At 41.6% G+C, this 21878-nt stretch overlaps 3 protein-coding genes and 1 non-coding gene across 4 annotated transcripts in view; 3 read left to right on the top strand and 1 right to left on the bottom strand.

The window, feature by feature from the left end:
- The first annotated feature begins 1550 nt into the window (after positions 1-1550).
- Positions 1551-4657, top strand: LOC140281756 (NACHT, LRR and PYD domains-containing protein 12-like). Its single transcript, XM_072376246.1, has 5 exons — positions 1551-3296; positions 3499-3582; positions 3872-3955; positions 4052-4129; positions 4218-4657. The coding sequence occupies exons 1-5, from the start codon at positions 1639-1641 to the stop codon at positions 4531-4533; spliced, it is 2220 nt and encodes a 739-aa protein (XP_072232347.1). The 5' UTR covers positions 1551-1638; the 3' UTR covers positions 4534-4657.
- A 218-nt stretch (positions 4658-4875) lies between these two features.
- Positions 4876-4949, bottom strand: trnai-aau (transfer RNA isoleucine (anticodon AAU)). Its single transcript has one exon. It is a non-coding gene; the product is annotated as a tRNA-Ile (tRNA).
- Positions 4950-5204: 255 nt separating this feature from the next.
- Positions 5205-10060, top strand: larp7 (La ribonucleoprotein 7, transcriptional regulator). Its single transcript, XM_072376573.1, has 13 exons — positions 5205-5310; positions 5748-5962; positions 6058-6158; positions 6254-6337; positions 6456-6620; positions 6725-6827; positions 6923-7228; positions 8116-8269; positions 8404-8525; positions 8869-8981; positions 9089-9248; positions 9414-9505; positions 9687-10060. The coding sequence occupies exons 2-13, from the start codon at positions 5761-5763 to the stop codon at positions 9762-9764; spliced, it is 1680 nt and encodes a 559-aa protein (XP_072232674.1). The 5' UTR covers positions 5205-5310; positions 5748-5760; the 3' UTR covers positions 9765-10060.
- A 6687-nt stretch (positions 10061-16747) lies between these two features.
- Positions 16748-21878, top strand: part of LOC140281664 (collagen alpha-1(XXV) chain-like) — an 83089-nt gene continuing 77958 nt past the window's right edge. Inside the window, exons 1-2 of the mRNA XM_072376164.1 lie at positions 16748-17334; positions 17490-17559. Coding sequence (XP_072232265.1) covers positions 17083-17334; positions 17490-17559 — 322 coding nt within the window. The 5' untranslated portion in view covers positions 16748-17082. The remainder of the gene's footprint in view (positions 17335-17489; positions 17560-21878) is intronic.

The following is a 21878-nucleotide window of genomic DNA, read 5'->3' as shown; positions in this document are numbered from 1 at the left end:
TTTGTTCAATTTGTGCGGTGGATCATTTCACATATCAGTCATGGTGGAAACGGATGTTTGTAATTCTTGCTTGACAGCAGTGAGGATGCTGCGAGTTTCCCTTGTGGATGAACTGGAAGGACAGATTGATTCTCTGCTGGAAGTTTTAGTAATCCAGGAGGTGTTCACGCGGGATGACCGCGAGGAAGTTTTGTGTCAGCGGGGGCCACGGGCAAGAGTAAGAAAGGTGCTGGATATCCTGGAGTGCAAAGGCGAGGAGGCAGCAAAGGTTTTTCTCTGTGTTAGAAGTCATCATCAGCACTCCAAAGATGAGAGCACGGGTCAGCCTAAAGCCACAGGTATGCAGTTTCAGTCGTAGACACACCGCTTTTAACTGGAAATTAGGATTGTATTCTTCAAACAGCAAAAAAAAGTCCCAAGTATTTGAGTAAGTGGAAAAAAAGATGTTTCTCTTGGTTGAAAAACAGTACGGTAATTGATACATTTAGTTTTCACGATATCTATTTTTTTTCCAGCATCAATCTCTGCTGTTAAACACCATCCAAATAGTTGCACTGAGTCTGACTGAGAAGAAAATATCACTCTATACCCATCCTGGTACTTCTGTCACCAGCTAAATACTCAATAAACACCACTGATCCAATTCTATTGACAAGTATACGGGCCCATGCTGTAACACTCCCTCTACCATGGTTTTTTAAATGTATTTTTATTGAACTTTTATTTATCCAGTAAAAAAAAAACTTTTAACATTTAAAACCTTCATCCATCTTGGCCGTTCGTGTCCTGGCCAAAACAGACAGCAGCTCAGGTCAGCAGGAATAACACATGTGCACACAAAATAATATGTACAAAGTAGATCATTAAAAACTAACCATAAGATATCGTAAGATGAAATATCAAAAGCTGAAGAAACTAAAACCTAAATGTGGTGTCTGACAGATGATTATGGTGCACTTTAAAGCATGAGCTTTTCCTTTCTCCCTCCATACTCTTGACTTTGGTACAAAAAACCTTTGGATACATTTGTACAGAGAGTCTGAAAATATGTTCTGGTAAAGTCTAAGCCGGCCTCTGGTGGTGTTACCAGTGGCTTGAATCTTAATGTATGTACAATCAGCAAGTATTCTGTGATTGTAGACCTTGAAAATGACACACTACATCCTTCTTGACAAGGAAAAAATTCTGCAACAGATGTCTACAGTTGTCAATTCAACAAATACAGCTCCAGAGCTTTTATGTCCTTAATTTGTCAGAAAATAATGAGGAAACCAAAATTAAACAGCTAATCAGTCGGCCTGAGGATAAAAAAGGATCATGTAAAAATAGGCTGCAAATCCTTCACAGGTGCTGCATTATTTTTGGTTGAACCCAGAGCCGGAACTGAAAGTCTCAACTTAAATCACACCAAATCATCTGTGGAGGTGTACAAAAGTAAAATGTGGAAAACTGTCACACTCCGTGTATGAACTGCGCAAAGCTTTTTCTTTTAGCATTTTCAAAGGACCATCTTTGTATGTTAAAAACACTGAACGGGAAGATGATGTCACTGAAAAATGACACAATGCTTTTTCTTCTGCAGATTACAAGAAAGTACAACAAAAGCACAAAGATATTCTCAGGCGCAGAAGTGAGAATATGCTTTCCTACAACAGTCGACATGGAGAGAAAATCCTTTTTTCTGAACATTATGTCAACCTCCTGCTAGCTGATGGTCACCAGTGCTTAGAGAATAAAAGACATGAGGTACTCACCTTTGGACAAAAGCGACTCTCTTTGCAGCAGAAGTCGGTGGTGCAAAGGAAAATCACACCAGCCGAGCTGTTTTCAAGGTCAAATGGAAGCCGTCCAGTCAAGAAGGTTCTAGTGACAGGGGTGGCAGGAATTGGGAAAACTGTCCTGGTGCAGAAAATGCTCTTTGATTTTGGGGGAAACAAAAACTACCTTGCATTTGACTTTATGATTCACATGAGCTTCAGAGACTTGAATCTGATTGACAAACCCACAAACTTGCGGGAGTTGGTCCTGCGTAAAAACAGACACCTTGCCAAGGAACTGGATAACATCTTTGCAAATGATGACAAACTGCTGATTATCCTGGACGGCTTTGATGAGTGCAGACACTACAGGGGCTACGATGGCGACATATTTGTGACCGAGCCCGATGAAGATGCTGAAGTGAAGGAGGTCTTAGGGAGTTTGTTGCAGGGTGAACTTCTACCAAACGCTTCTGTCATGCTCACAAGTCGGCCTGCAGCTATTAATCACATCCCTGTGGGCTGCATCGACCGCTTTGTGCTCATTGCTGGATTCTCTTTAGCTGAAGTTCAAGATTTCTTCTTACGATATTTCCAAGACACTGCGCTTGCTGACCGCATGTTCACAACAGTATCAGCAAATGAACTGATGCTGACACTGTGTTACATACCTGCATTTTGCTACATTGTATGCTGTATCCTAAATGAGAGCAAAGATCTTTGTGGAGTAAGCCCCAAGACTATGACGGACATTTATGTGCAGTACCTGGTGGCCTTGCTTCGCTCTCACACGCAAACAAGAGCTGAAACATATCTTCAAGACCAAAGAACGGGAAGCATCCAGCAGCTGTCTGATATTGTAGTGAAGCTGGGTCGACTTGCCTTCCAAAAGCTCATGGAGCATCAAACACTATTCTACAGCAGTGACCAAGATGTTGCAGTGTTAGAAGGATCCAGCATCCTGAGTACTTTCCTGGACAAGACAGTTGCACAGGAGCCCGGCTGCACAGAGGAGGTTTTCTCCTTTGCTCATCTTACTGTTCAAGAGTTCTTTGCTGCACTTTACTGTGCAGTGACAGACCATCCTTTACCTGATGCGATTCAAAGCAAAGCAAGCACAGAAGATGAGGGACACTTCGACCTGTTCAGCCGCTTCCTGTCTGGGATACTCTCTGACCGGAATGCTAGTTTTCTCTCGAGGCAGGTGGGGCTTTGTTGCCAGAAGGAAAAAGTGGACTCCTATCGCCAAAAAATCACCACAGATCTTACAATGCTCTGTGAGAATGGAGGTCATATTCTAAACTGCTTGCACTGCCTGTTTGAGCAACAGGACCCCTTGTTAGCGCTGGGAGTGCAACCAAAGGCACTTCGAGTTAACGTCAGTGATGAAACACTCTCTCAAATGGATTACAATGCCATCAAGTATTTCCTAAGCCTTACAAAAGGTGATATATCTGAGCTGGATCTTACAGGGACTGGAGTAAGCTGTGACACACTAAAAGATATTCAACCACTACTGCTTAGATGTGACAGACTTTGGTGAGTTCCCTGTAAAATGGAGTTTTTATTATCAGCATCTATTTAATCTTTCGGCTCCGAGTTATTTTTGTATACCATTTTCCCCCTCTACAGCGAAAAATAAAACATGCAAATAATTCAGGAGGCTTTTGATGCTTTTGTAGGGGTCAAAATTGTAAAATGTAATGTGGTTTATACAGAAACTTACACTTTCGTATTTAAGGCTTGGTGAGAACAACTTGGATATGGATGCAGTTCAGGTCATTGCAGATGTGCTGAAGGTCTCAGAGAGTATCACTCAACTTGGGTAAGATATCTCAAAAGTTTAGACATGCCACCAATTAGATTAGGTAGGTTTTTCAAAAAATAAAGTTATAATGTATCATGGGTGGAATTCAGTCATCATATTTTTCATTGATATCTATAATAATGATATTATCGTGAATACTTTTAGCAATGGTAATCACGCAGTAAAAGTCAGACATTTTGGAAGCCCATTTTAAGCAGTTACAAAGACGAGAATATTCTAATGGAGAGAATGCATTCTCAGACAAAGTCACCCACACAATGTGTCATTTTTTCTGTTCCCTATCTAGACTTGGATGGTCAAACATTGGTGATGATGAACTACAGGTTCTAACTGGAGCCATACGAGTGAAAAAAAGGCTTCGAGAATTGTGGTAAGAAATTGCGAGTGTGACCCAACATGCCCTCTAATAGATTTTGGGGAAATGAAAGTTGATACCAGTCATTTCATCAAATATGTGCTCTCACAGGATGGAGGGGAACAGAGTAAGCTACAGAGGTCTGTTGTCACTCAGTAACTTGAGCCCTGATCCTTTGACAAGGGTTGTGTAAGTAAATGGCTTTTATAAGCAAAATAACATCCTGTTTGATTTACCAATTTATTCTAAAGCATCTATGTATTTCCTCTCCCTGCAGAGCCATATGGAACTTGTATGACACAGAGCAAGAGTCTGTGTGCACCCAAGAGAGCATTACAGTGAATTTCACAGATGACGCTATGTGGGAAGCATGGGGGGAATGGGTCTTTAAACGGTGTGAGGTCAGCAGCAACGAGAAGCTTGTTATGGTACTCCACAAAGTTTGCAACATATCAATCCACTGCTTAGAAGCCCAGTGGGCAAAGACCTTCTACAATAATCTATCACAGCTCATCACGAGCAGGATTGAGTGCTGCACTGAAGATGACATGTGCAAGAAACTCGAAAAGTTTCACAGCAGTTTGAACCTATGAAGAAGACCACTTCAGATAGACCTCTGGCATCTTTAATTATTTGAATGATTTTTCATTTGAGACTGATAAAGTCAAATACAGTATTTTTTCCCATTCATTTTATTTTTGATTTACTTTCATTTCACATCAGCTTTATGTTATTCATTGATCATGAATGTCAAAAAGTCAAGGCTGAGTCTTCTTTCAAAGGCTGAGTCTCCTTTCAAATAAAATGTATAAAATCTTTTTAAAACATTTCATGAATGTGTTGGAAAATTGATTCTTGAGGCTAAATTAATTTGACTAGTTAGCTTCCCGGAGTTGTTTTTATCTCTTGATGGTAGTCAATGTGAAAAGAAACGATGGCCCGTACGGGGATCGAACCCGCGACCTTGGCGTTATTAGCACCACGCTCTAACCAACTGAGCTAACCGGCCGTGTGCTCCTTCGCTTTCTATAGTTAGATGTGTTTACAAGTCCTCTGTTTTTTTTTTAACGTTTGTTCTTTTGTACAATCTGGCTGTATTTAGATGGTGCAGTTATTAAAATGTCAATTAAAAAACGTGGAAACCAGTGAGACGGTGTGTTTGATTTTTTATTTATTTTATATCTTTTTTACTACGGAATAACTTACCGGAAGTTGAAAAAAATGAACTGCTCATTTTTATGACGAGTTCACTGTGCGACGTATTAAATTGAGTTGATGCCATTTGCGGGTTGTTAGCCAACAAGCTGCGGTCTGATGTTGCTTTTGTGACTTTACAATAAGACTGGCTTATTTTAAAATCATCAAGTAGGGTGAGTTATATAAGATAATGTGTTCCCTGAATATTATGGAAGGTTTTGTGAGTTTTGAGAGGCAGACATGGCTTGAGCATTTTGAAACTAACAACCCGCGAAGTCTCATTTCCAAATGTAGATAGTAAAAGCTAAGCAGCGGAGCATTCATTCATTAATCAGCTACGAGCCGTTTAACATGACGCCAGCTGTTTTTGTTTGTTTTTTTATTCAGTTTAGTTTTTGTTTTTTTTACCAGTTGATATTATGAATTTGCTAACAGTACAGTGAAGGGGCGTGTTCGCCATTGATTTTTGTATATACTTTAGTGAAGAATACTCCATACAGATGTACTTCCTGTGAGTTTAAACAATGTATCTACAGACAAAGAAAAAACTGAGAGATTGGAGCTTACTGTACTTTTCACTGCCGTTTTTGATGCTGTCCTTGTGTTGCAGCCCTGTCGCCAGGATGATTAACACTGAGAAGGGAGCTGATGATGCAGGCGCTGCAGAACCCAGTGACAGGAAAAAGGAGACAGAAAAAAAGAAGAGGTCCCGTGTCAAACAGCTGCTCGGAGATGTAAAGAAACAAGTGGAGTTCTGGTTTGGAGATGTCAACCTTCACAAGGACCGCTTTCTGAAAAAGCTCATTGATGAGTCTGGTGATGGATGTAAGGGGCTTGTGTCAGTACCTAAGATGCAGGTCTTGGATTGAGGACACCGTATTTTGCTCTTAACATCGTGCTCCGTGTTTTCTTTGTTGCAGATGTTGATATATCTGTGTTGACGAGCTTCAGTCGCATGCAGAAGCTGACAACTGACACCAAACTGATTGCCAGAGCGCTGAAAAATTCCTCTTTAGTTGAGGTAAGGACAATGTTTAATTTCATAACAATACGTTGTTGCTTGATTTGGGAACTCATAACCTGAGCTCGGTCATACTACATCTCTTCATGTTTTAGATTAACCTTGAAGGAACTAAAGTAAGACGCCAACTTCCAATAGGAGATCCACCAAAGAACGTTGACAGCCGCACAATCTATGTGGTATGAAAAAAAAAAATGCTTTGGTTTTAAATTGCTATTCACAAGATTATGGTCACCCAGAAAACATCTCCAATTGGTTTAAACCTTAAATTTGCTTTAAATTTTTTTCATTTTTAAGGAACTTTTGCCCAAGGATGTGACACACGGCTGGATAGAAAGGGTCTTCTCGAAATGTGGGAATGTGGTGTATGTGAGCATTCCCAGATACAAGGCCTCTTGTGACTCCAAGGGGTTTGCCTTTGTCGAGTTTGAGAAAGAGGAGCATGCACAGAAAGCCATAGAGGTGATTCTAATATGGAATACTGTATGTTTTAATTCATTTCAGTCTGTAGCATTATTTTTTTTGGCATTAAGAAACCTCGTATTGAATTTTAACATTTGAAACAGATTCTTAACAACCCTCCCGAAGACGCTCCCAGGAAACCAGGGATTTTCCCAAAGACGTTAAATAAGAAACGTATTCCTTTTAAGGCTGACAATCCGGCGTCAGGTAGGTTAAAAATTTCAAAATGAGGCTAAATGAGGCTTAAAGGCCGTTGGCACGAGATGTTATGGTCCCCTTTTCTGGCCTCTGGCATGCTGCAGGTGAAGAAGAGAAGAAAAAACGAAAGAAGAAGAAAAAGAAAGACGTTGGCGTTTTACAGGCCCCTGCAGAAGAAGTCAAAGAGCTGGCGATGGAAGCAGAGCCATCTGAGCAGAAGAGAAAGCACTCAGAAGCAGAGGGCTTTGATCCAGAGGTCACCGGCGCTGAGAAGACACCAGGCAGAGTGTCGGAGAAGAAACGACGTCGGTCACAGACGGCAGAGGGATCGGACGGCGATCTACCGTCTAAGATTAGAAAAACCAGTGAAAGTGAATCTGGAGACCAGCAGAAAGATGGAGCGCAGTGCAGTAAGTACTCACAGTCTACCTGGTTCATCATCTACAAATGACTACAAATGACAAGAAATGTGCACAATATAAGTCGCAGACCTAAATGTTCCATAACAGACAGAAGAAGAGCATATGCACTACGAGCCAACAAGTAAATGAGCAGGTGTGTCTTAAGCATTTCGGTGCTGTGGTTGTTCACAGTTACTGAGCAGTGAAGTTATTTCACAACTTGTTTCTTCTCAAAGAATATGGAAATATACTGGATGACCGGTTTAGGCGCCCCTCTTTTCAAGCGCTTTCTTGGCCTTCTGTCCACACAGTCTGTCAGTTTTATGATCCCTTTGGGATCAGGTTTCTGAAGCAGCAATCACAACAAGGTAAAGTATCTTCACTCACCAAATCTCATGTTTCAGAAGGGCTCAAAAGTTCTAAATAGGATTAAAGCCGGGCCAAAAAGTGTCTTTTTCCAGGTCTCTGCTGTCAGATTAGCTGTGCAGTGCGGAGATGCTGCTGAGGGAGCTTTGATCCTGCCTAGACTTCCTTTTATACATCGTCTTAAAGAAATTGTTTTCCAAAAACTGGCTGCAAGTTTTCAGTTTAATTTTCAGTCCATGTTCAGTCTGAAAATACCTAAGTATTTGTTTCATCTCTTTGAAAGCTGGTTTAAATTTTCAATGTTCTTCCCTCTTTTTTCGCCCATTTTATCTGATGAAATTAAGCTTCTGCCTAATAACTATGCATACAGAGTGCCAATGTTTAATGACATGTGATCATGTCTGGATACCCAGTTGCCCACTAATTGTGCATGTGGTGTTAGTCTGTATTTATTGTTTTTCTTTTCTTTTTTTTTTTTTTACGGCTGTGAAACCACAGGCTTGTTGCATTAACTGCGTTATTCCCCACAGATTCAGCTGCTAAAAGTGAGACAGAGAGAGACGTTGAAAAGGGGAAAGAAAACGGCGATGATGCAACTGTTAAAGCAAAGAGGAAGAGAAAAAAGAAACACAAAGAGAAACTGAAAATTGAGGAAGAAGTCATCCCACTCCGTGTTTTGTCAAAGTACGATCCCACATCCCTTTTCTTGTCATCACACTTTAAATGATGGCGAGGGTGGCAACCCCCTGAAGAACTAAAATAAACGCATCTCATCACACTATCGGACGTTTCTCTTCCCCTTTTTTGTCCACATTTAGGAAGGAATGGCTTGAGCTGAAGGAGGAGTATTTAACCTTGCAGAAGCACAGCATGACGTCCCTGAAGAAGTGCATCAGTAAAATTGATCACAAGGAACCGGACAATACTCGAGATGGAAATGGTGAGTGAAAGGAACGAAAACGAAATGCACGAAACCCCTAAAATTTCCATTGAGCTTGGTTATCGCAGTTATTTCCACATTCAAAAGTTACTCATCAGCAAGGTTTGTTTGTCTCTTACTGGTTGTCATGGCATGTAATCCCATGTGTTGAAAACAAAGGTGGTAATATAACATTTTTAAGGTCCTCCATGCAGCGATGCCCCTCTTGCTCTTTATATATCTTTAAGGATGTGGGGTCTTGTAGACATTGTGGTAGAACACAATTTGAAGGATTTCTGTTGTTTGTTTAATGCAGCAATGTGCGCTCGTGTGTGTGTGTGTGTGTGTCCAACTGTTTTTCCAGTTAAGATGAGTGGCAAATGTGAAAAAGAAGCCAGCGAGGGCCCACGGTTCGTCAGTGGTGTCATCGTGAAGATTACAGACAGCAAGCCGTTACCAGCGAGAAAGATGATTAAAGTACAGTCCACATCGCTGCTCTCTTATCATTCTGACTGGCAGTTCAAGTTATGAAGAGTCATATTTATCCCGTGGTCCATGTTTTGTGTGTGTGTGTGTGTGTGTAGGATGCCTTGTGCAAAATATCTCCCGTGGCCTACGTTGACATCTTAGAAGGAGATGCTGAGGGTCACATCCGTTTCAACACCCCAGAGGAAGCAAAAGCGGTTTGTGACGTGAAAGCAGAGCTGCAGAAAGAGCACAGCTGGAAAGTCGAGATCCTGGCAGGTATGAATTTTATTTCCTTTTTTTTATTTCCTCGTTTCTCTGGTGTCTATCGTCCTCTGTGTAGCGTTGTGGGAGAATGTGGGTGACTCAGCTGGTTTTCACAATGGAGGGGGAGGGAATAATTCACCAGGACGAACCTCACCCCTGGTTTACTTCCTGTTAAAGGTGACCACGAACAGCGGTACTGGCAGAAGATCTTAGTGGACCGACAGGTCAAGCTCAACCGCCCCCGGGAAAAGAAGCGGGGCACGGAAAAGGTGAAGTCGATCTCAGATTTAAAAATGTGTGTTAAAGATATGCCGTATAATTTAGAGTTTCACGTGTGATATTTACAACACTAAACTACTCGCTCACATCCTGCGCACTTCCATTAAAGTCGCACCTCCCTCCTTTTGATCTGCTCTCACACCTCGTTTTTATTTCCTTGTCATACTTCAGCTCTTATCCAAAGCAGAGAAAATCATCATCGCCCGAGCCAAGGAAGCTAATAAGCACATCCGTTTCGATGAGGACTGACAGCCGTACACAGAGAAAGTCTGCAGACTTCTACTTATCGGGAGCTGACCAGGACACTTTGTGTCGGTGTGTTCTTAGTCAAAGTGTCCCTTGTGTGTTTTTTCTGCACTGGAACCCCTCCCCCTCCTCCCCCAAGATAAAGTGGAATGCTGCTATGCTTGGTGAGGATTTTGGAATATTGTTCTTGATTTTTAAAAAGCAATCTTTTATAGATGTAAATAAGACAGTTCTCCTGGCAAGACATGGCCGACTCAACACCTTATTGTTTTTTTTAATAAAATGTCATAATTTCATGATTACAGTGTTCGTCATTGTATATTTGCAACATGTTAATGTGTCTCGTTACAAAGATATTTTGGGCTTTTTAGGGACAGTGTGTCCGACCTTTGGACGTGTGTTTGCATCACTTTGCTAAAGGCAATGGTCCAGCTGACGGGAATTTATCCAGAAGCAGTTTTTTTTTATTTTTAGTAGCTTATGGTCAAAATGAGGTCAATAAGATGTTCATGAATGAAGTATGAAAGCAGCTGCTCTAACTCAGTTTCACAACTGTTTATGGCTTTTATTGCTGTAAAGGTAGAAAGCACCTGAGGTAATGTGTGGCAGCGCTGCGTGTTGTCGGTGTATTTGTTGATCTTCACGAAGCTTTGACTTCTGCTAAAAACCAGGCGAGTCTTCGGTCCAAAGGGCTGGACCAGCACATACTGGTTGTGCACTGGAAGGGCGAGAACCCTCCTTTCTCTGCAGGAGGTTGATGCCTCTGCGTTTCCTTCCAGCTGCACTTGAAGGCTGCATTCTCGGTCACGGTGGGATGTGGGCTTGAAGAGGTCTGGTTTGTCTCGACGGGCTTCGGTTTGCACCCTGAAAACGTGGTTTTCATGGGCCAGTCCAGCGGAGTGTTCCGCTGCGGTCGGTCCCAAGCTTTGCAGCACTCCTTCATGCTAACCGTCGCCTGAAAGGGTCCCGTGCTTCTCTCACTGGGTTGCCCAGACAACGAGGCCGATTTGGAGCCTTGATGCTGAGGTGCTAAAGAGTCTGCATGTGTTGTGGACTGAAACTTGTGCTCCGCTGTCAGATTAGATTCGCTGGTTTGACCCTGGTGCTTGGGTTCGAGAGACCAGGACTTAAATTGTTCAAAGAATTCATTAGCTCTGTCATGTAATTCTTGGTTCGTGGCACAAGTTGCCTTTGGCCGGGACGACTCTACTGGCTGTCCTTTGCTGTTCTGGTGAGCGGGATTCACCCTGCGTTGTCTGGGCTGCACCGGATGAGGGAGGTAATCTGATCTGTAGCTACTGATGCCGTCAAAAGGTTTTCGTTCTTGCTTCTGTTGGGCTGACTTGGCGTTTACGGACGCATATTTTGGTTCTGCCTTCGAAGTGCTATTTGTGGCAGCAAATCCGAGGCTGACGTTTAAGTTGTCTTTCATCTTAAATGGCTGGCGCCTGTCTGCTTTCCAAGCTCGGAAATCATCTGGAGAGAGAAAAGTTTGATTTCGTTCAGTCACTTCCTGCCTCACATTTATAGTATGTGTGACTGATGATTGATGAGTTGCTTACTTTTATAGACGCTGGTGTAGTCCACCTTAAGTGGCACGGTGGTTCCTACAGCCTGTACATGACTGCTTGGAGCGCTAATTTGGGGTTGAGTTGGGGCTGGTGACTGCAAGGCTTTTGGCGGGTTCTTTATCCATTTTTTGGTGGCGTAAAATGCTCTGAAACAAACATTTGACATGTGAGTTTAGTTGGAAGTACGTTGCTTATTTCAAAATGTCACGTTATCCTTCGTTTCACACTCGGTGATTAAAGACAATCCAGGTGTTGAAACTGGCACCTTCTTGCCTCATGCATCACAAATTTGCTCCAACTGAGAAAGACTGCTTCAAAAAGGTAACTTTTACGGATCCCAGCCAGCGTTCATTTAGTGAATGCAAGAGGAAAGGATACCTTGTGGTGGAGATGTCGGCACTGGTCCCCTTCAGTGGATGGTAAGGACTCTTCAGCTTTGAGGTCGCGGTGATGGCTGTGTAGCAGGTGGGAGGGAGATAGCTGGCCTGGTACTCTGTAGTCATAGAGACCATCTGACAGCCAGCCTGCTTCCTTGACATGAAGGCATTGCGAGATCTGACACTTTAAACAACAGATAAGACACACTTTAAGATAATCAAGACCAAGACAGGCAATCATGCTGTAAGAGAAAACCAGGACAACTCTGAGAGAGCACAGTAAAATGGAACAACAAACTGAAATTGTCCACATGTTAGCCAGGTTCTGTGCAGGGTTTTGGTGAACACCGTTCCATGAGTGCAACCAGTTAGCTTAAGTACTACAACTTAAAAAAGTCTAAGCTGTACGGGATTCTTTAAGGATACACCAGAACAGTCCTGCACTTACACGTGAGGCAATCCCATTAACATGTTCCAACATTTTACAAGCAGGTATACTTTTTAAAATGTTTTGTCTATTTCGACGTTCTCTTTTCCTAAAGAGAACGTCGAATATCGGTCGCCTCACCTCATCGCTGGGACTTCTTGGTTGGCCGGGTGCTATTGTGAGTTGTGCAGCCTCGTAATTTCGAGAAGACGAGCTGCACCGTGTGTGGCTGCAGTCTGCTCCTGAGAACAGGCCTACAGCATATGAATTATTGACCGGAGGAGCATGGGACGCGTGCAGAGCGACGTTGGAACGCGGCGACCGAGCGCTTCTAAAAATAAACAGCGATGGATCGCTGTGATGCAGGCCGCTGCCAAGGCGAAGACGCCGCCCGTGATGATGCGCTTTTTAGCGCGTAACAGGATTCCAAAACTCCCGTTCCTTTCAATATGTCAAAAGCCTGTGCGAGGTTGAATTACTTTTTTTTTCTCTGTCTAATGGAGAGTGCTTTTGGGTCATGTACTTTGCAACGTGACTTGTCTCCTGGACTCAATCTGTCACTCGTCAGAAAGATAAGTTATTTGTAAAAGAAGAAAAAAAAAAACTTGCACATATAAAAGTGGGTAACCAAAAACTAATACTAACTCTGACCTGCTGCCAGTGGTGCGAATAAACGATGGCATGAGTTTACGTACAAGGTCAAAGCTATTCGTTGTTCGGCCACTAGATGGCGCCAACACAATTAAGAATGTGCATGAAGTCTTTTCAGCGGTTTACAGTCACCGCAGAATATTAGAGACGAAAGGTGAGGGAACAGATCTTCCCGACTACTCCTGTGTTTAAGCTACATTTAAACTTTGAGGTTATGTTGTTTGCTCTTTACTTTTTAAGGGACTCATGTCATAGCTCCAAAATCTCAAACGCTGCCCTGGACTTCAGAAAGACGTTGTGGGTGCCTCTTTAGTTTGACAAGGAAGTATAGTGTCAATGTTTCTCCAGGTGATGGCTGTTTGTGTCAAAGTGCATGCATCTAGAATGAGAGAAAAAAAAAAAGTTGCACAAATTTGACCTGAATGTGAGATTTTCCCTTTTTTTTTAAAAAAGAAAAAAAAAAAAAACATTTGCTGAGGACACTAAAGATGTGAATGAATATGCAGTGACAGAGCTTTTCATGATAATTTAACCTGTACTGAGACAAATAGAGCTGTGTGGCAGTGGACTTATTTGGTGTGGATGAAGAACATATGAGGAGACAAACCTGTGAAGAATGGTTTGGCGTTTTTTTTTTTTTCTTTTTTTGGTTTCAGTCTTCCTGATCAACTGTTATTTCTGCATCAGATCAAAGAGTGATTGCAAAAAAAAAAGCAATGTGAGGTCAGATGTCAGAAATTTAAAGTCAAACTTGAACTGGACCTTTCAACAGGAAAAAAAACACTCTTCAGTGCACGAGCAAAACTTTGAATGAATGGCTTAAAGAAAACCCATGAAAGGTTATGGATGATTCTTGAGTGGCCAACACCGAGCCCAAATTTTAATCCCACTGAAATGTTGTGGGGGGATTTTAAATGAGCAGTCAGGATGAGAAAACCTCAAATATCTTGCAACTGAAAGAATCTTGTTTGGAATAGTGGTCAAATATTTCAGCAAGCCAGTCTCAGAGACCGTAGGTCAATTATGCAAACCACCCGTGAGAGATTAGCGTAAAGGGGGAAGCACTTGCTCCTGAGGAAGAGGGTTAAGTTACCTTTTCCATACAGCGTGTTGATTTTTCTTCACAGTTGAATGTTTGGAAAACGCAAACTGCCTCTGCTATTTCATCACCTTTAATGTGTTGGTCTGTCTTACTCGGATATGTTGATAAAGGCTGCCCACATTTTGTGAATATGGACAAAAAGATAAGAATTAGTGAGCATTATGGGTGTGCTGGTTTGAGTCATTATGTGCGTTCTTTTATCAGCCGCGGCCTGCATCGAGCAACCAAACAATAAATTTGTTCCCTTGTTGTTACCTACAACTAATGAGTTTAGAGTTCTTCGGGCGTTGTTATTGCTAATTAGGTATTGACCCCGAAAGGAATTGAAACTGTTCATTCTTGTGTGTTGTGACTTTAGATTACTTGCCAATAGAACACTAGTTTATGTATTGAGCAAATGTTTTGGAAACAAAAAACTCCCAGAAATATCAGATCAGATAAGATCAATATTCATCCCTCACACCTCACAAATGGCCTCCATTCTGGGTAAGTTGGAGAGAAATTGAGTTAGAATGCAAAAAAGGTTTGAAAGAAGAACCTTGGATTAGGAAGTCAGAGGCCTGTGGGAGTTTATGCAGATATGAAAGTCTTTCAAATGAACGATTTCTAACTGCATACTCAGAAATCAGCGAATTCAGCTTTCAGAGTCGACAATGCAAAGAAATAGATGTGGTGCTCATAACAGGAAACGGATGCAAATTCCTGCACTGACATTTATCTTGATCTAGTCTTTTTTAAAGTTGTGTCTTTATATAAGATTTACAAGGAATTTTGATCTGGCTGACAAGTTTCTTGTTTCTGGGAGAGACAAATGACTGTAAAACATAATAGTGGACATGCCAAAGATACATTTGTACTCAATAGTATACATTGGTGTGTGTTTCTTTCTTAACACTGTTATACAAAATCGTATGTCAAAATATAATTCATACCATTTGTCTGAACTCAAATGGAGAAGCTGTCTGATCATTTTCAGGTTCGTGAATTTCTCTTTTCCACGGGGAAGCCAAGGATCACCACCAAGGCCTTTTTGAATAATATGAACAATTCTGCTACCAAAGTCTATAAAGGCAGAAACTTCAGTAGACACTGCACAAGGCTGGTCTCCATGGACACCAACCAAAGAAGACTCACCTTTTCAATACAAGAAAACAAAAGCCCACCAGAATCTCACCTGGACATTGAAGAACGGTTTTATCCTTCATTTCAGGGGTTGGGGGAGATTGAGAAACAGAAAACCAAGCTGTTTGGATGCAAGGATGCGGCTTTTGTGTGGTGAGAAAAAGAGGAAACATTAAATCCCAGCAACACTGTCTCAACAGCGAGGTAATTAGTCTTAGTAAACACCAGAAAAGAGGATGACATGAAGACTCCGAAGAAAATGCGTCAAGTAGTGGACAAGAAACATTACACGAGATGATTAAATGAAACATAAAGCCAAGGTGGTCAAGAAACGGTAAACGGACAATATCGCCGTTTTAGAGCAACCCAGTAGGGGTCTGTGGAGGGAAAGAGCAGAATAAATGCTAAAAAAATCAGAAAATGACTGAAAATCTTGGTGGAGAGCTACATAAAGCTTAATATTAATTAAAAGATCTGTTTGATAACAGTGATGGCAAATGCAGACTGACGATTGATTGCAGAAAGGGGGTATGAACAATTTCAGATTTGGCATTTTTTATTTTTTTAAAAATAGCTTAAAAAAAAGTGTAATCAACATCTCTAACATAAAATCCTTGTCATTTGTCCCCTCCGGGGCCTTTCCAACCAGGAGGAACCTTTTGGTGACTGAAAATGTATGTATATTTTTTAACTTTACAGAAATATAATGTCACCAATAAAGATCACCACATGGGATGTTTTTTTTTTTTTTTTTCAAACATGACATGTGTTTTCATAAATGCCCTCTACAATGTGAATTTAAGTGATCCACAGTTATATTGCAGCCTTCAGCTGTATTTAGCAGGGAGTACTGTTCAAAACCGGATGGTGGAGCCAAAGAGTGAAAACGCAAAGCCTTTCAAAATGTCGATAAAGATGGGGATTAAACTATCATATGATGGAAAATACAAGAAAATTATTATTTCTTTGAATAACTCCTCACTTCTGCAATTCCTGATGACTTTTTTGCAGAAGTCAAAGGCTTGTTCACATTGGCATTTTCTTGAATAAAAGAGCGATTATATAAATTAGTTAATGAATTACGGATTCATATAACATACTATATCACGTGATTCACCATGGGGCTTGTATGCATTGCTCGTCATTCAGCCATCACGCTAAACAGTATGCTGATTAACACCTTATCACAACTCGAGAATCACCAAACAGCTCAGAGGGGAAACGAAGTGAGTCTCAGATTCATCTCTGCCTGTAGGCTTTGTGATTTCTGACTCTCCATTTGAGAACTTTTGATCACAGTGACTCGATCAAGTGCGCTATCATCATATTGTACATGCACAGTTGCTTAAGTAAAATTCTAAACCATAGACTGAGTGCATTCAAGATTTTACTAGGCATACAGTGGCCCCAGAATCAGTCAGCTTTAAAAACTGGTTTTGTTTCTTTAATGCCCTTATAGTGAACCATATTCGCAAAATGCAGCTTGTAATCCCATAAAAGCCTCTTTACGCAACGTTCCAATGCTCCACAAGTGGATATCTACAGTGAAACTGCACTTCACGCCGAATAACTACAGCTGGAACCGCCCATAGGAGCAGTAAAAAGGGGCTCAATAAATTATGCTAATCAGTCAGGACAGATCGGAGGCGGGTTGTTGCCTTAATGAGGGGGAGCGTGCCCGAGTCGTGGAAAAGCTGTCTCCACTTTATGCGCACTGCCTCCAGTCCTCCCCCCAGTCTCTCTTTCTTGGTTATTGTGCATAATAGCAGTTTCCTCTGCAGCAGACTACTGTGCAAAGCTCGGCGCAACAAGTTTGCAGAAGCCCCCAACACGCCGTCAGACAGGTTGACAAGCTTCAGCTGGTGCTCCACTCATCCATCTGTGGCTGCACAAAGTCCAGTGTTCGTGAACGCAGCGTTGCAGGCACTCTCTCGCATACACACGCGCGCAGCAGTGTGCCATACATTCGTGACTCTGTGCCAGATGCGGTTTGCTTCCAACTGCGCGTGGTGTTTGTAGTTGAGTGGAGATCGCGGAGGCAAGAGGAGCTTTTAAGTGCGTGAAAAAAAAAATGGAGAAAGAAGTGGCACCTCTGAAGCGACAACACAGTCGCACGACTGCGCTGAACATAATATCATCTTTATGTTCAGTGGCGTCCATCGCGTTTTGCGTCCATCTGAGCATCAGCACCGCTCATATCAAGAACCGAGTTGTGGATTTGGAGAGTGGGACAGGCGATCACACCTTTATCCATGGCACCGGTTACTCCATGGATGATTTTAATTCTCTGGTTCAAGAAAGAGTGGACGAGCTGCTCTCTCAGGTAACGTCAGATTTGCACTTGCTCTCCTTGAGTTAATGTGTCTGCTTAATTGCCAATGAACAAACTCTGCTATAGTAAACAAACAAACAAACAAAAAAATAGTAAAACAGAACCGCATGAATCTGAAAGAAAGTGACGCTCTTTTAAAATTTCAGCGCTCCTACGAGAGTTTCGTCAAGATTCGGACTGCCAGACAAACGTCACCTGAGTGCAACTGCCCTCCAGGTAAACTACTTTTTTAATCTGTGAGTGACTTGCATGGAGGTGTGTGGATCCCGTACGACTCATGCCAGAGTGGATGTGAGAATGAATGGGTGATCTCTGGACAGGTTTTTGGTTGAATTTAGCGAAACCGACGACACATGACAGTTTGTGTTGATAGGTTGGAGGGTCTGCTGTGAAGGCTGCAGACAGCTGACCGGCCAATTACACTTAACAGAATGAAACAGCTCGGTCTATAGATAGAGGTGCCGAAAGGTTGTTTAACTCGTCGTGTTGCCTGCTCTTATCCACATAAAAAAAGAAGCAAACCCTGAAATTCGTATTTCCTACCAGTAGATGGAAACATTTGTTCCTTCAGTGTTGATCAGCATTCTGATCAGTTTTGGGACTGAGTCAAGGTTTGGTTAGCCAGTGCATCACTTTGAGAGATTTTTCTGAAGGATATTTCAGGGAATGCTTTGGATTTGAACTGAAAACATGCCAGTTTCCTTGACCTCTAACTCTTAGCAGGCCTGTCTTCATTTTGTATTGTTATGTGCTTTCATCTGGAGAAAACTGCTTCTCCTGAATGTCTGATTGACAGCTCCTGTTTCAATGCAGTGAAAAAGATGGAAAGAAGAGGCATTTTCTGACTATATGGACAGTAACATCCATTTCTAAAGTAAAATTCAGATGTTTGATCAGTTCAAGTCAATTTCATAAGTCAGTCAGCCCATATTTGTGGGCTAAGTTGTATTCTATAATGAGAAAAAAATGCTTTCAGTTTTCAGAAAGATTTTCATTGTAGTGGACTGTAGCTCAGAGAAATAGACATTGCTGTTGCTGAGTGAAAACCATGTATAGTTTAGAGAATTTCACAGATAAACTGAAGGATTGCATCTTAATAAGCTGAGTGAATTCACTTTGTTGGCATGAACCCAACCGATCCTCTAAGTGTGCATAGTGACAAAGCTGGAATTTTTTTTTTCTTTGTTCATGAAAATGCCCACATTTTGGAGTTAAATGTTTTTTTTTTTTTGTTTTTTTTAAGTGCATCAATCCTTGTGAATTTCTTAAGGATTCCATCAAATATTCATAATTTAAGTGTTTGTTTGGAGCCCTGCATGCTTTTCCACCTAAGTACAGTGAGGCACATGTCTTCAGAAGGTCACCAATAATCATCCAACCTAATGGTTGTCAAACGAGATCCTCAGCTCTCTTAGATGTGGATGAAAAAGGGTCCTTGATGTCAGAATTGAGTGTACTGTCATGACTTTGTAAATAACATGTCACTAAACAGCGCTGCGGTCACATGTGCTGTAGAGGAACCACATGTGAACCTTGATGTCTGTGCAGCTCCACGGCTGAACCACTAAAGGCTCATCTCATTTCCAGTCCTCTGTCCTCTGGCATCTGTGAACGCAAACACCTGCATCATTCAATGTATAAGTTGCCACAAAGATATTTCCTGCTTATCTGACAAAGCTAATACATTACAGCCACATGCTGCAACAGAACAATGGTTCGGTGGTCCTGTTGTGGCACACTTCATCCAGACTCCTCTCTTTTTGTGTCTGTTCTCACTTCCTCTGGTGGGAGGAGAGAATAAGGAAAGAAGTTTAGGAGAGGAGTCGAGGATGTGTGAAATCGGTAATGAGATAAGGAATGAGTAGACTACAGTTTGCAGAAGGCTGACGCAACTTGTTAAACTTTGATAAATGTGGGCTCAGTCTTTATCACAAGTGTGAACATAGTGCAGGTGACCTACCTGGAGCAGTCTGTTGGTTGGAATATATTTTTTGCTTTGATGAATAAAACTGCTGCAGAACTGCTACAACCTGATGCAAGATGTGAAAATTCAACGGCTCAAGGGGTTCATCTAGTGTTGACATTGACCTTTGACCTCTCGATTAGAGGAAAACGGAAAAAAAAGATTCATCCTACCAGACACAAACAGCAGCAAAATTATCATCAAATGCTTTGTAATCAGACATGGGCAAAAGATGAAACGAGACCAGAGAAGGTGATAATCCTAAACGCATGTGCTCTCTCGCTCTCAAGTGATTTTTATCAACCGCAAATGACTCATCTGCTGAGTGGGCATGCCTGAACTAATGAGCCAGAAGCACTGGAAGTGTTAACATTAATGGACCCATCACAATCACGATACTCTCTGTTCTCAATCATACGTCTGCTTTTTATTTTCTCCCACCGCATTACTGTAATGGGCAGAAACAAAACAATGCAAACAACTCACATCATATGAAGCATTCCGAAACTAAAGCCAAGGCGGCACCGGGCTGGAAGCAGGCAACATGTCACGTCTTCTGAATGTCTCAGACCTTTTTTTGAACTGTGATTTCATACCAAACACATATATCATGTGTAAACTTTGAAGAATCTGCAGGGTATAACTAGCAACACGCTTTGTGAAAGCTGTGAGTTTGCTTTTTTTCTTCGGAAATAACTTTTCACTGAAAAGGTTCACCCAATATCCATCTTTTCTTCTGTCTAGGAGACAGCCTGTGGCTCAGAAGTGTTTTTTTTCTCTCTCTGAGTGAAGACCATAATGTGCTTTTCACAGTTTTCACTTTATTACTGTCAAAGAAGATGGAGAGGCTGCATAGGCAAAGCAGTGGTCCATAGCTTGGGGATATTTTGCTTCTGAATAAGGGGAAGTTTTAGCTGTTTTTATCGGGGAAAGTCTGCAGTGAACTTAAAGCATATTTCTTTCAAGTTAATGTAATTCTTGGTTAAATTGAAGAGACAACGTTTTGGCTGGTGCCGTCTGTAACAGAACAGTGTTGCTGTCATTTAGTGCCCAGTGATTAGATTCTGAGAGACTAAAAGCATTGTGACACTCTGGGTTATAGCTAACAAGTGAATGCCAAAACAGTTGTGATCTGCAGTGGATGATTGTTACTGACTATGGTGATCCAGTCACGAGTCACCTGGCCCCACCTGCATATTAAAGCGGACATATTATGCTTTTCGGGGTTTTTTCTTCTCTTTCAGTGCGTTAGAGCTTTTATATACATTTAAGTCCACTCCAGAGGGAGTTATAGTCCCCCACAGAAGACACCGTTCTTTCACAAGTTAACATCACCATGTAGCACATGTTTATTGCAATAACCCTTGTGAAACATAGAGCTACTAAACTCCTGTTATTTCGAAGTGTATTTGCAGGTTATGTACTGCAGAGAGCACTCTACACTTCTAACTTTCTCGACAGATGTGACAATTTGCGAACGCGCTGAGGAAAACGCTTGGCACGAAACACCTCAGAATTATTCTGAAAGAAAAAAATACAAAAACATCCAGCTCACATCTATCTATTTCTTATTAGAATCGGGCCGTGACTGGGACGGTTTTGCCGAGAAAACAGTTGTAGAAACAAGTGGCCAACTTTAGAGTTATCTGCAGATCACTGACCAGTGATTAATTCTTTTCACTGGACACAAGATAAGAAGTTAGACACACACTTTTTAGCACTGTCAAGGTTGGCGTAACCCCATGACCTTGGATGTCGATGATGAACCTTCATTCATAGCAGCACGCTCCGTTCCATTTAGAGGAATTCTTGCTTATTTAAAGTGAAACATTTCTCAAATATTCATGTTTTTGACCATAATTGTCTAGCCCTATCACCAACTCCTTGTGTGTGATTTAATGCATTCTGCTCTTTACTGCATTGCCTAGTGGCTAGTTTGGCACACATAAAACAAATAATTAGAAGCTGTATTATATTCCATCTTATTTGGGCAATCAGCTGAGCAAGTAAAGCAGTGGGCACTGCTGTGCATCCTCATGCCGTCAACTCCAGTGTACAATGTACACATTTGTAAGAGGACACAGCGTTGCAGTGCAGAATGGAGCCGAAGTCTATAAATTATTAAGTAAGGTAAAAGAAAAACATAAACAAAACAATGTTCCTTTAAATTCAGTTCATCATTACTGCAGTTATTGTTATCCAACAAGGTTCCAGCTCAGTTGTAGACTGTTTTGATGTGTTTAGATAAAAAAAACAACAACCTGCACTTGCACTTCAATTTAAATTGATACGTCATACATTTTTTTTGTACATGCATGCTTTTATTAGGCACTTGAGCTATTTGTCTAGAAAATAGCACAGTTAAAGCTTGGAGTAGAACCGCTGCTCCTCCGAATTGAAAGGAGTCAGCTGAGGTTGTTCGAGTATCTGATTAGGATGCCTTCTGGTCACCGCCCATCGGAGGTTTTTTGGAGACCCTGGGACAGACTCAAAATATGTTTGAGGGATTATATATCTCTTCTGGCCTGGGAACACCTTGAGATCCCCCAGAAGGAGTGAGAGATGGTCGCTG

Source organism: Leuresthes tenuis, unplaced genomic scaffold (assembly GCF_036924035.1).
Source record: "Leuresthes tenuis unplaced genomic scaffold, fLeuTen1.0.hap1 SCAF_22, whole genome shotgun sequence".
In the NCBI taxonomy this organism is placed as follows: Eukaryota; Metazoa; Chordata; class Actinopteri; order Atheriniformes; family Atherinopsidae; genus Leuresthes; species Leuresthes tenuis.
This window is presented reverse-complemented; position numbering and strand designations above follow the sequence as displayed.

What these genes read in the sequence shown, in the direction of transcription:
- LOC140281756 (XM_072376246.1), top strand. Translation starts at nt 1,639, where the DNA reads ATGCTTTCCTACAACAGTCGACATGGAGAGAAAATCCTTTTTTCTGAA. An exon ending in GAGAGTATCACTCAACTTGG is followed by an intron (nt 3,583 to 3,871) that starts GTAAGATATCTC and finishes TTCCCTATCTAG; the next exon opens with ACTTGGATGGTCAAACATTG. An exon ending in GATCCTTTGACAAGGGTTGT is followed by an intron (nt 4,130 to 4,217) that starts GTAAGTAAATGG and finishes CTCTCCCTGCAG; the next exon opens with AGCCATATGGAACTTGTATG.
- larp7 (XM_072376573.1), top strand. Translation starts at nt 5,761, where the DNA reads ATGATTAACACTGAGAAGGGAGCTGATGATGCAGGCGCTGCAGAACCC. An exon ending in TGATGAGTCTGGTGATGGAT is followed by an intron (nt 5,963 to 6,057) that starts GTAAGGGGCTTG and finishes TCTTTGTTGCAG; the next exon opens with ATGTTGATATATCTGTGTTG. An exon ending in ACAGCCGCACAATCTATGTG is followed by an intron (nt 6,338 to 6,455) that starts GTATGAAAAAAA and finishes TTCATTTTTAAG; the next exon opens with GAACTTTTGCCCAAGGATGT.